Below are 13,795 nucleotides of genomic sequence, written 5' to 3'. Positions count from 1 at the left end.
TTCTTTCTCAAGATTGCTTTGGCTATTCAGGATCTTTTATGTTTCCATACAAATTAAAAAAAAAATTTTGTTCTAGTTCCATAAAAAAGGCCATTGGCGATTTGATCGGGATTGCATTGAATCTGTACATTGCCTTGGATACAATGGTCATTTTGACAATATTGATTCTTCCTGTCCAAGAACATGGTATATCTTTCCATCTGTTTGTGTCATCTTCGATTTCTTTCATCAGTGTGTTATAGTTTCTGGAGTTCAGATCTTTTGTTTCCTTAGGTAGGTTTATGCCTAGGTATTTTATTCTATTTGATACGATGGTAAATGGGATTTTTTCCTTGAATTTTATTTCTGATCTTTTGTTGTTAGTGTATAGGAATTCAGGAGATTTCTGTGTATTAATTTTGTATCCTGCAACTTTACCGAATTCATTAATGAGCTCTAGTAGTTTTCTGGTAGCATCTTTAGGATTTTCTGTGTATAGTACCATGTCATCTGCAAATAATGATGGTTTTACTTTTTGTTTGCCAATTTGGATTCCTTTTATTTCTTTTTCTTCTCTGATTGCCATGGCTAGATCTTCCAAAACTATGTCGAATAAAAGTGGTGAGAGTGGACATCCTTGTCTTGTTCTTGATCTTAGATGACATGCTTTCAGCTTTTCACTGTTGAGTATGATGTTAGCTGTGGGTTTGTCATATATGGACTTTATTATGTTCTCTCTATGCTCACTTTCTTGAGAGTATTTTTTTATCATAAATGGATGTTGAATTCTATCAAAAGCTTTTTTGGCATCTATTGAGATGATCAAATGTTTTTTATTCTTCAATTTGTTAATGTGATATATCACACTGACTGATTTGCAGATGTTGAAAAATCCTTGCATCCTGGGGCTAAATCCCATTTGATCATGGTGTAGGATCATTTTAATGTATTGTTGGATTCGGTTTGCCGGTATTTTGCTGAGTATTTTTGCATCGATTGCAGCACTATTAATAATAGCCAAGACATGGAAGCAACCTAAATATCCATCGACAGATGAATGGATAAAGAAGATGTGGTATGTTCATACAATGGAATATTACTCAGCCATAATAAAGAATGAAATAATGCCATTTACAGCAACATGGATGGACCTAGAGATTATCATACTAAGTGAAGTAAGCCAGAGAAAGACAAATATCATGTGATATTGCTTATATGTGGGATCTAAAAAACAATTATACAAATGAACTTATATACAAAACAGAAACAGACCCACAGACACAGAAAACAAACTTATCATTTCCAAAGGGGATAGGCGGTGAGGGGAGTGATAAATCAGGAGTTCGGGATTAACATATGCACACTACTCCATATAAAATAGATAACCAACAAGGACCTACTATATAGCACAGGGACCTTTACTCAATATTTTGTAATAACCTATAAGGGAAAAGAATCTGAAAAGATGGACATTTATGTTTGTATAACTGAATCACTTTGCTGTATACCTGAAACTAACACAACATTGTAAATCAACTACACTTCAATTAAAAAAAGAAAGAAACAGAGACCTGGGTGTGAATTCTTATTAACGGAATAAAATATTAAAATATTGAAGAAAGACTTGATCCCTCACATTGAAAAAGCACACTGAGTGCCAGGTAGAATAAGAATAAATACATACCTAGACACATTTTGGTAAAAATGTACACTACCAAAGGGAAGCTATTTAGAGCAAAAGGTAAACTTTTAAGAAAATAGATCATCTACAAAGAAATGACAATGAACTGAAAGCAGATTCCAGAAAAAAGATAGCATAATATCTTCAGTGTAGAAAGAGAAAATAGTTCAAAATATAGAGTTATATTCCTAGATAAGTTGACAGGCAGAGTACATGGAAGTGTTGGAAAATTGGGGAGAAGAAAATTTTCTAAAGGAAAATTGCTGTGAAACAATCACTGATTCTAACCTTTAAAATAATCGAAAAAGTTAAACAAGTAACAGTAAGTATATGTAGTGAAAAAATGTGTCATGTAATTCCATGACAATGGAATTACAATTAGAATAAGTGTATAGTATGAATTTATAAATTATGCTAAATAAATATAAGGATATTTAAAAATGCCTAACAATTGGATAAAAATTTAGGTTGGAATATATATTACTAGATGCTTGGCAATCAAAATATTATTTTTAATTATTTTTAATTAATTAACTTATTTTATTGAAGTATAGTTGATTTGCAATACTGTGTTAATTTCTTCTGTACAGTGAAGTGAGTCAGTTATATATATATATATATATATATATATATATATATGTGTGTGTATATTTCTTTTTTATTTTTCATATTCTTTTCCATTATGGTTTATCAGAGGATATTTAATATAGTGCCTTATGCTATACAGTAGGATCTTGTTGTTTATCCATTCTATATATAATAGTTTGCATCTGCTAATCCCAAACTGCCAGTCTATCCTTCGCCCCCACCCCCCTTGGCAACAACAAGTCTGTTCTCCATGTCTGTGAGTCTGTTTCTGTGAAACATTATTTTAATGGAGTTGTTTAGTTCCCTGTTTCTAGAGTGAGAACATACAGAAAATACATAGAGATGATAATCAGATTAACCATGTTATTAAAAAGTTGCTTTTACATACATTTAGGATTTTATGCTATTTTCCTATTTAAGTAAAGGGAGAGTATACAAAGACTAGTTTGCCTAGAAGCCTTCCTTTCTGTTAAAAAAAATTCAGCTTTTTATTATCTTTTCAGGATGCTAACCTTTAGAGTTTAGCATGAAGGAAGAACCCAATTTGATAAGGCCAACATCTAGTTACCCTGTTGTGCTTTACAGAATGTTCTGTCTCTGATGGGTTTGTTATCTGAGGGCACAGTTGAAGAAGGGAGACACGATGACAAATGGGACTTTGTTCTCGATATAAAAGGCTAGACACAACAAAATATCCAATTGTAATTGCTTCTATTCAGGTGAATGTGAAATTATGCCATGCTTATCTTATGAATTAGTGAGAAGAGGATTGGAAATAGTTGATGAAACATTTTACACAATCTCAAATATTAACTTTTACCATAATTCATTCAGATGCTTTTGTCTTTTTCAAATGTTATAGCCCTTGCCATTCAGTTAGTCCTTAACAATTACAGAATTGTCAATAATTTCAATATAATTGATATTTAAGTATTAACTACTAATGATATAATGCTTCAAAACAGCAACAAAAATTAATCCTTTTTAGTTACTACCAACTTGGGTCATAATTGAACCAGTGACTTAGAGGTTACTAAATAGTCTCATAAAATTCTTTCCAAATACTTGAGTGATCCAGTGCCCAATATATGAATTTGATATTTTCATTTCACGTAGTTACTCTAGTTGAATGTAACATTTCCCTAGATTCCTTTAAAGTTGTAGAGTTTAGGGAGGGAACAGTATGGAACATGAACTCTCAGCCCTGTATTGAATGATGTAATGTAATTAAAACTTCATTCAAAAGAGATTAGGTTGAGTAGGTTTCACTATAAATGAGTGAAAAAGCTGATCTACTTTATGAAAATAAATGAAAAATTGCAGCCTTAATTCCTTTTTTATGACAAGCTGTCAGTAATGAAACATAAGATTACATTTAATAATTTTACTCACTACTTACAGAGCAAAATCTTGCTTTGCAATAAAAAGTTATTACTGTTTATATACCACTGACATTCATTTATGAAACTGATCATTTCAACCAGTCAACTGTGAAAATAAATGTAGGTCTTAAAACATGCAATGGTTAGTTAATTTAATGTAAATTGAACACCTAGAGGATCAGAAGGCATCACATTTCTAATTCTAAACAATCTTGAAAATAATGTGTATTTATTGTTCAGAAAAATTGAAATGGCATGAATGATTCTTATCATTTTATTCAGAAAACAGCAAAACAATTAGAGTATAAATGATCTCGCACACTGTCTCTTGATTGCTTCTACTTCTATGGGAATTCACTGAATTCCCCTTTCCCTTTAGGGAACTCTCCCTTTTGTTCTTAAACTGCTAGGTAGAGTTAACAGTTGTATTCAGTATATATGATTTTTTTTTTCTGCTAAAGAATCTTAAGATGTATTCACTGCAGCGCATTTATCTGAAGCTGTGCATAACCAAAATGTTTGAACCTCCCACGTGAAATTCAGAGGACACTGATTATGCCAAGATGGTGATGAAGAGCAGGATCACTTTGTAGTAGAGTGAATGCTGCATAGCTGGATGGGTGGCTGGAACATGAGCAGGATTTTCTTTCTGGTTTCTGCCCTTACTACAGTCCAAACTACCCTAAGGGTGGAATTACCATATATAATGTATCATCTAAGTCAAGAGGTGTTTGAGAGTGAAGGTGGGCAACATTATTAATAATTGGAAAATCATCAGGAAGCCAGGACTGTCCTAGGCAATCCTGAATGTATGGCTACACTTCCTAAATGGAGCAGTTAACTTTAGAGGAGTGCTCATTGCTGGTGCTTATCACTGATGGAATAGAGGAGTTGTCATTCTGAATGTTCATCTTGTATTTTTAAATTACTTTCAGTCATTCCATAAATATTTGAGAACCTGTTTAAAGCAGGGAACTCTGGGTGCTAAGTACAATGCAAATAAATAGGGAACCTAGTTTGTCCCCATGGCTAAAATCCAAGAGTTTAAACTCTGTAAAGATGTAACAGACACTAGTTATAAAAACAAAATGTAAAATGAGACCAATTGCTTTAGGGCTTCAAAGTGTGAGGTGAGATCGCTGTAGGTTGTCAGGCCTAGGAAGTGCCCAGGCAGATGCTGGAACTTGTGCAGGGCCTTGACATAGATAGAATTCAGATACATGGAGAAGGAAGCTGAGAAAATATTTTAGGAGAAGAGAACAATTTGGAGAATGAGTCATGTTCATAAGGAAGTAAATCAATTAAGTTTGTTTTTGCCTGGGAGTGGGAGAAAGACAAAAAAAAAAATTAGGGTCAAATTCTATGAACCTGTCAAAGGATAGAATAAAGAGTTTGAACTTGATCCTGTTTGGAAATGGAGTCCTCCTGAATGTGTGGGGACAAGTCAATGATACAAAAAAAAGATGTACTTTAGAAGGAATCATTTGGCCGTACTGTGCTGGGTTAATTGTAGTTTGAAGAGAAGAGAAACTGAGGAACAGAGACCTGTTAGAGTGCTTGCCTAGTGGGGTATAAGGGGTAGCAGTAGAAATGCAAGGAAAAGAAGCACCATGAGGGAGGAAGGACGGCAGAACTTGGCGATTGATTGAATGTGGGAAACCTCAGAGGGTGTGAGGGAGAAAACCAGAAGATTCCACATGGAACTGATTTGGGAGGCAGGAACTCAAGTTTCATTTTAGACTTGTTGAGTTTCAATTGATGGGTGGATAATTCAAGTGAATATGTTTAGCCATCAGTTGGAGATAGACCAGAACAGCAAAGCAATATGCTTCTTCTATGCTTTATTTGAAAATATGTGCACTTTCCAATAACTGTTCATTCTTGCAAACAGTTCTGCAAATTATTATTAAACTATAATCAAAACACTACATTGGTGAAAGAAGCTGGGAAGCATACTATGACTAAAAATAATCTAGAATTTAGTGAAATTATATTCTAGTCATGTCTCTGCCTCGAACTATGAGGTCTAAGGTAAGTCACCTTACTTGTCATTATATCTGGACCAGTTTCCTCATCTGGACAATGAAGTGATTAGACCAAAGTCTCTTCTAGCTCCAGAGTGCCTTGATTCCATAATGGGAAGAGGGGCTCTCATAGTCATGCCTTTCTTGGTCCTGTTAATTTGGAACATGATGCTAGTGTTAATTTGGAACATGATGCTAGTATTACTTTTCTATTGCTGCTGTAACAAATTTCTATAATCTTGAAGTCTTAAAAACAAAATTTATTATCTTATAGTTTAGTAGGTCAGAAGTCCAATATGAGTCTTACTGAGCTAAAATCAAAGCTAAAATCAAAGGGCTGCATTCTTTTCTGGAGACTCCAGGGGAGAATCCATTTTCTTACTCTTTCCAGCTTTTAGAGGCTACCCACATTCCTTGGCTCATGGTCTCCTTCCTGCATTATCAAAGCCAACATTGGCAGATCTAGTTCTCCTCAGACCCCATCCCTTGGACCTTCTCTTCTGCCTCCCTCTTCCATTTTTAATGATCCTTGTGATGAAATTGGGTCCAGCTGGATAATTCAGGATAACCCCCTGCTCTCAAGATACTTAAGTTATGTCAATCACACCTGCAAAGTGTGATTAACTTTTTCCATGTAAGGTAACATATGTAGTCACAGGACCTAGACATCTTTGGGGAGCCTTTATCCTGCCTACCATTATAACTTTTATTGAGAAAATAGGAAACCATCTATCTCTTCTTTCCTAGTCCTTGTGCTTCATGTAATATTGAAACTTTATCCAAAGATTTACTTTATACTGTATGATATAAATGATATACTGTATGATATAAATATATATGTAGTTAATTTTTGATTTCTCAAAGTTTAAAATATGGTAGTGATTATCACTTAGGCATATTTTAAAAACATCTCTCAATTCCACCATTCAACAAATATAAAACTTAGTAAACATGCATATTCAAACTTAAAGCACAAGACTACTTTTCCATAAAATAGCAAGAAGATTATAATCATATGTTTATTTGTTTCAGGAAATAATGCATTTCACTGTAAAGAGTAAAGAATGAAAATTAGACTTTATATAGCATTTCACATTTTAAAGCTTTGGATAAAAAGATATAAAAGTATGTCTAATCATAGACCAACTCCTTTGCCTCTTCTCTGACTTTGGCTTGACAGAAAGGATCTTTTAGTGTTTCAGTTTCTAACTGTAAACAATGACCAAAGCAGTAATTATCTTTGACAGAGTTGTGAGGTTTTGTTAATTGAGGTTTGTGAAGACATGTCTACTATAAGAATGTGTGTTGTAATTCCTTTGTAAAAGCTTATTTCAAATGGACATATTTTATACTGGTAGAAATATATGTCATACTGGAGATGATGCCACAAATGAAAATAGAAACTTAAATGGGTATCAAGAGATAAGGTATTAGAGACGTTCTTTTCTCATATAACATTATTGAGTTCGATGACTCTAGATGGAAAACTATGTTACCAAGGAATTATGATGAGTCCATTTTTCTCAGTAAAATTTCCAGGAAACAATTACTAGCCATGAGAGATATTATATCAGAAATAGTAATTATTAAGTTAGAGAATAATCACAAGCAAAGTTTCCTATTCAATACAAAGCTGATAATGGCCTTTGGTAAAATATGTTCCCAGCCAACATCATTCTCCATGGTGAAAAACTGTAACCATCTCCTCTAAGATCAGGAGCAAGACAAGGTTGCCCACTCTCACCACTATTATTCAACATAGCTTTGGAAGTTTTAGTTATGGCAATAAGAGAAGAAAAAGAAATAAAAGGAATCCAAATCAGAAAAAAAGAAGTAAAACTGTCACTGTTTGCAGATGACATGATACTATATGCAGAGATTCCTAAAGATGCTACCATAAACTACTAGGACTGATCAATGAATTTGATAAAGAAGCAGAATACAAAATCACTGCAGAGAAATCTCATGCATTCCTATGCACTAATGACGAAAAATATGAAAGAGAAATTAAGGAAACACTCTCATTTACCATTGCAACAAAAAGAATAAAATATCTGGGAATAAACCTACCTAAGGAGGCAAAAGACCTGTGTGCAGAAAACTATAAGACACTGATGAAAGAAATTAAAGATTACACAAACAGATGGAGAGATATACCATGTTCTTGGATTGGAAGAATTGACATTGTGAAAATGACTGTACTACCCAAAGCAATCTACAGATTTAGTGCAATCCCTATCAAACTACCAATGGCATTTCTCATAGAACTAGATCAAAAAATTTCACAATTTTTATGGAAACACAAAAGACCCTGAGGACTTCCCTGGTGGCACAGTGGTTGAGAATCTGCCTGCTAATGCAGGGGACACAGGTTTGAGCCCTGGTCTGGGAGGATCCCACATGCCACACAGCAACTAGGCCCGTGAGATACAACTACTGAGCCTGCGCGTCTGGAGCCTGTGCTCCACAACAAGAAAGGCTGCAATAGTGAGAGGCCTGTGCACCATGATGAAGAGTGGCCCCCTCTTGCCACAACTAGAGAAAGCCCTCGCACAGAAATGAAGACCCAGCACAGCATAAATAAATAAATAAATATATTCCTACTCCCAACATCTTCTTAAAAAAAAAAAATGACCCTGAATAGCCAAAGCAATCTTGAGAAAGAAAAACAAAGCTGGAGGAACAGGCTCATGGACTTAAGACTATACTGCAAAGCTACAGTAATCAAGACAGTATGGTATTGGCACAAAAACAGAAATATAGATCAATGGAACAGGATAGAAAGCCCAGAGATAACCCACACACATATGGTCACCTTATCTTTGATAAAGGAAACAAGAATATTCAATGGAGAGAAGACAGCCTCTTCAATAAGTGATGCTGGGAAAACTGGACTGCTACATGTGAAAGAATGAAATTAGAACATTCCCTAACACCATACATAAAAATAAACTCAAAATGGATTAAAGACCTAAATGTAAGGCCAGACACTACAAAACTCATAGAGGAAAACATAGGCAGAACACTCTATGACATAAATCACAGCAGGAACCTTTTTGACCCACCTCGTAGAGAAATGGAAATAAAAACAAAAATAAATAAATGGGACCTAATGAAACTTAAAAGCTTTTGCACAGCAAAGGAAACCTTAAACAAGACGAAAAGACAACCCTCAGAATGGGAGAAAATATTTGCAAATGAAGCAACTGACAAAGGATTGATCTCTAAAATTTACAAGCAGCCCATGTAGCTCAATATCAGAAAAACAAACAACCCAATCCAAAAATGGGCAGAAGACCTAAATAGACATTTCTCCAAAGAAGATATACAGATTGCCAACAAACACATGAAAGAATGCTCAACATCATTAATCATTAGAGAAATGCAAATCAAAAGTACAGTGAGGTATCATCTCACACCTGTCAGAATGGCCATCATGAAAAAACTCTACAAACAATAAATGCTGTAGAGGGTGTGGAGAAAAGGGAACCCTCTTGCACTGTTGGTGAGAATGTAAATTGATAAAGCCACTAAGGCAAACAATATGAAGGTTCCTTAAAAAACTAAAAATAGAACTACTATATGACCCAGCACTCCCACTACTTGACATATACCCTGAGAAAACCATAATTCAAAGAGTCATGTACCACAATGTTCATTGCAGCACTATTTACAATCGCCAGGATATGGAAGCAACCTAAGTGTCTATCAACAGATGAATGGATAAAGAAATTGAGCACATATATACAATGGAGTAATACTCAGCCATAAAAAGAAACAAAATTGAGTTATTTGTAGTGAGGTGGATGGACCTAGAGTCTGTCCTACAGAGTGAAGTAAGTCAGAAAGAGAAAAACAAGTACCGTATGCTAACACATATATATGGAATCTTAAAAAAAAAAAATGGTTCTGAAGAACTAGTGACAGGACAAGAATAAAGACACAGTTGTAGGGAATGGACTTGAGGACACAGAGAAGGGGAAGGGTAAGCTGGGACGAAGTGAGAGAGTAGCATGGACATATATACACTACCAAATGTAAAATAGATAGCTGGTGGGAAGCAACCACATAGCACAGGGAATTCAGCTCGGTACTTTGTGACCACCTAGAGGGGTGGGATTGGGAAGGTGGGAGGGAGATGCAAGAGGGAGGAGATATGGGGATATATGTATACATGTAGCTGATTCATTTGTTGTGCAGCAGAAACACAACGTTGTAAAGCAATTATACTCCAATAAAGATGTTTCAAAAAATATTAATGTAACTGGTGAATGACTGCTTGAAGCAGTCAAAATGTTTGAACCTATACAAAGATTACCATGAATGTGACAACTATAAATACAGATTGGTACCACAAATTTAAAAAAAGTTTAATAAAACATTGTATTCTAATTAACTAAACAATAATACCCTCAAGTAGGAGAATGAGGGACACAGACATTTTGTGTTTCTGCTTGCAACAAGAGCCAAAGGAAACTGCCCATACTATTTCTTAATGACCCAAGGGAAAATAGCTAAAATCACAGTGGAAATAGAAAATGCCTTTAGTAATTTCTATTATAAACTTTTCACCTCATGGAGAAACTGGACAAAGCAAATCTGATAGCTGTATGGCCACGTTTAATTCCTTGGTATATGTTTGTCTTTTACCTCCTCTGTCCTAGTTTCTTAAACAGAAGTTGAGTGAAGTTCATGTAGCATGGTTTATTTTAATAGCCCTTTAGTTCTAGATGAGATGGGTTACAGTAGTGGACAAGAATAGCTTGTTGGATGAGAGGGTTATCTACTATGTATACGGAAAAGGAAAAGGCCACATTTAGGTTTTGGCTTTTGTCACTAGTTCTTCAAGCACAATTTTAACATTAAGCCATTATAATCTAATTAATCAATATGATCTCATATAAAGTAGATCTGAAATATTATACATAATGTGTCTATCATTGAACAACTACTTATGAATTCTTTTTGTCCCTGGACTAATATGTTTATTGTTGATATCCCATGACTCAACATTTTATGATCCATTTATTGTTTATACTGTATTTTTTCCCCAGTTACCAAAGCACATTCTTGAATTACTGCTCTCATAGTTCACCTTTTCTAAATGTCCTTTCGTACCTTTTCCAGGTAGCCACATCCTGGACATCCCTCAACATCTAGTTCACCATTTTGTTATATTGTAAAGTCTTGCTTAATATGCAGCTTGTGGTGGTGTCTCCTTTCTCTGTACTCATATAGAACCTATCATTGTATTGAGCCTTATGTTTCTAGTTATTTTTTTGTTTGTTTTGTTTGTTTGTTTTTTGTGGTATGTGGGCCTCTCACTGTTGTGGCCTCTCCTGTTGAGGAGCACAGGCTCCGGACGTGCAGACCCAGCGGCCATGGCTCGCGGGCCCAGCCACTCCGTGGCATGTGGGATCTTCCTGGACTGGGGCACGAACCCGTGTCCCCTGCATCGGCAGGCGGACTCTCAACCACTGTGCTACCAAGGAAGCCCTCTAGTTATTTTTTGTGTTTATGTCTTATCTTTCCAACTAGATGCTGAAAGATTCTAAGAGGCAGGAATTGTTTGTTATATATCTTTGTATCTTTGCCACTTTGTCTAACAGGGTGCAGGTTTTTGGTTGCTTGTAATTTTTCAGAACTCTTGGTTGCAAGTTAAAGAAATGGAACACTAATTCAAGTAATGAAGAAGGTCCAGGGATGGGTCTGGCTAAATATTTAGTCATGCTGGATCAGGTATCCAAATTTTTCATCAAGAATTTGTCCTCCTGCTTTCCTTTGTCTTGGCTTTGCTCTCAGGTGAGAGCTCCCTAAAGTATGCCTTCTAGTAGTAGAGGAAGAGCTTCCTTCTCTCAGTAGATTCAGGGAAAGCTTTGGGGCTGATGATTATTGGTTTGGGGTCATGTGCTCGGCCTGAGTTACATGGTTATGTCTTGAGACGGGGGGGGTGGGATCAGTTGCCCTCTCTCTTTCATGACATTTGCACTGAAATTGGAGAATGGGAAGTTCCTTAAAGGAAAAGGTGGGCTTTTGTGCTGACAGATGGGAAATGGATGCTGACAGGCAAAAACAAGATGCCCATTGGGAATTTCAGTAAATGTTTCCTGGTTGATCACATAAACTTCTAGGAAAGAAGTCAGATTTGTAGAGATTCCATTTTTTCATCTTCATCCAAAATACTTGTTAGAATAGTGCCGTGTATTCTCTGAGCCCTTCCTAGTCACTTTTGGAGGTGGATGTAAATGTGATATGATGTATGACTTTGGCTCCCCATTGATTTATCACCAGAGCTGAAAGGTTATTACTCTCTCAAGGATGGATTAATAACTATGCTTAGGTGCTTGAACCTTTGAATAGGCCCTCAAAGTTCTTTTATGGAAGAGTGAACAGAACAATAATGAAATCTCTCACTGTGGATTGTGATGATGATAGCCCAGTGGGTTATGATAAAACTAAGTAGCATTATCAACAAATTAAACTGTGACTCTGTTTTGGATTCTCTCTCTGAGAGCTATGTTGTTTATAAACAACTTCAAAAGTTGTTTATAAAACATATAAATAGTAAGCTTTGAGGTTGCCATTATTTCAAAATAGTGGTCAGGACATGTATACTAAGTTGGCTGACAGGGTTTTTGACTGTCTTTTTTTTGTACATTGAGAAGTTAAGATCAGAGATATTTTAAGTACAAAAACTTAAGTCATATATTGGTCAACTTGCCTGAAACCCAGCCAGTGAAGATCTTAATGAACATTGCAGACAATGAACAGAGTATTAGCAAGATTAATTTCCATGAGAAATGGATGCTAGACAGGTAAAACTGAGATGTCTACTGAGTGTTCAATTAGTCTCTGCTGATTGATCAACTTAACATCCCTGTAGATCAGAATCAGGTTTGTGTGGATTCTGTATATTTTTTCACCTTCATCCCAAACACTTTACAGCTAGGCAATGTAATAATATCTTTGGATGAAAGAATAGATAATCTTTTATCATTGAATTTTGTTTAGTGTTGTGTATGCCCTTCTTAGCTAGTTAAGTTTATTTGTGTGTGGGAAAAGAGCAAATCAAGCATAAATACTTTAGTGTGTTCTTTAGAAACCAATGTTCTGAAATCTCTGAGATAGTTAATATTTATTTTATTCAAAAATATTTATTGAGTACTGCCTTAATTTTATTTTTAATCTTTACTTTTTAGAACTGGAAAATAAGCAGAAATCTACAGCTGGTACCACTTCAAATATTAATTTGTTCTTACAAATGTTTTAATCAACGTGACCCTAATGTCTTTGGAATTGCTCAAGTGTAGAGCAGGTAAGAAGCTCATTTAGAGCCTCACATGACTTGCCGCATCAGCTCTGCACAGTCAGATTATGCCCTACTTAGGATACCATACTCTTCTCTTTGTCAGTACCTTGAGTAAAGGAAGAAAAATAATTTAATTGTGAAGGTTCCAATTTAAGCATTACAGTCTACCTTTAGATTGTTTAGACTCTAAGTGTGCTGTTTCTTCTTTGACTTAAAAACAAAATAAAAAAGGAAAAATAAAGATCAATGTGGAAAATGAGTATTATTTTCTTCTGTCATTTTATGAATACCACCCTCCATTTCTAAATAGTATTAAGGACTTTGATGGGGACAAGTGTTTATTTTATGCATGTTTTGCAAATGAAAAGGAATCACTTTTTAGTGCTAGATAGTTCAACTATATTTGTATGATTTCATTTGAGTTCTTATTTTCTAAGTGTCACTAACATCTTTTTTTTTCTTTCTTTTATTAAGGTAACAGTTTGTAACATTAAGTTTCATGTATACAACATTATATTTCAGCTTCCGTATACACTGCTGTGTGCTCACCACCAAAAGTTTAGTTTCCATCCATTGCCATACAGTTAACCCGCTTTACCCATTTCACCCTCTTCCACCCCACTTCCCTTCTGGTAATCACTAATATGTTCTCTGTATCTGTGTGTTTGTTTTTGTTTTGCTTGTTTTATTTTATTATTGCTTGTTTTATATTCCACATGTGAGTGAAATCATATGGTATTTGTCTTTCTCTGACTTATTTCACTTAGCATAATATGCTCAAGGTCTATCATTGTTGTAGCAAATGGAAAGATTGCATCTTATATTTTATGAC

At 35.1% G+C, this 13,795-nt stretch overlaps 1 protein-coding gene across 2 annotated transcripts in view; it reads left to right on the top strand.

The window, feature by feature from the left end:
- Positions 1-12,964, top strand: part of LRRC69 (leucine rich repeat containing 69) — a gene marked incomplete at both ends in the record, with an annotated part of 92,047 nt that extends 79,083 nt beyond the window's left edge. For both annotated transcript variants that reach the window (XM_082674784.1, XM_082674783.1), the window contains one exon: positions 12,854-12,964. In XM_082674784.1, coding sequence (XP_082530910.1) covers positions 12,854-12,964 — 111 coding nt within the window. The remainder of the gene's footprint in view (positions 1-12,853) is intronic.
- Positions 12,965-13,795: the final 831 nt, after the last annotated feature.

Source organism: Grampus griseus (genome assembly GCF_964374135.1).
Source record: "Grampus griseus genome assembly, chromosome: 17".
In the NCBI taxonomy this organism is placed as follows: Eukaryota; Metazoa; Chordata; class Mammalia; order Artiodactyla; family Delphinidae; genus Grampus; species Grampus griseus.
This window is presented reverse-complemented; position numbering and strand designations above follow the sequence as displayed.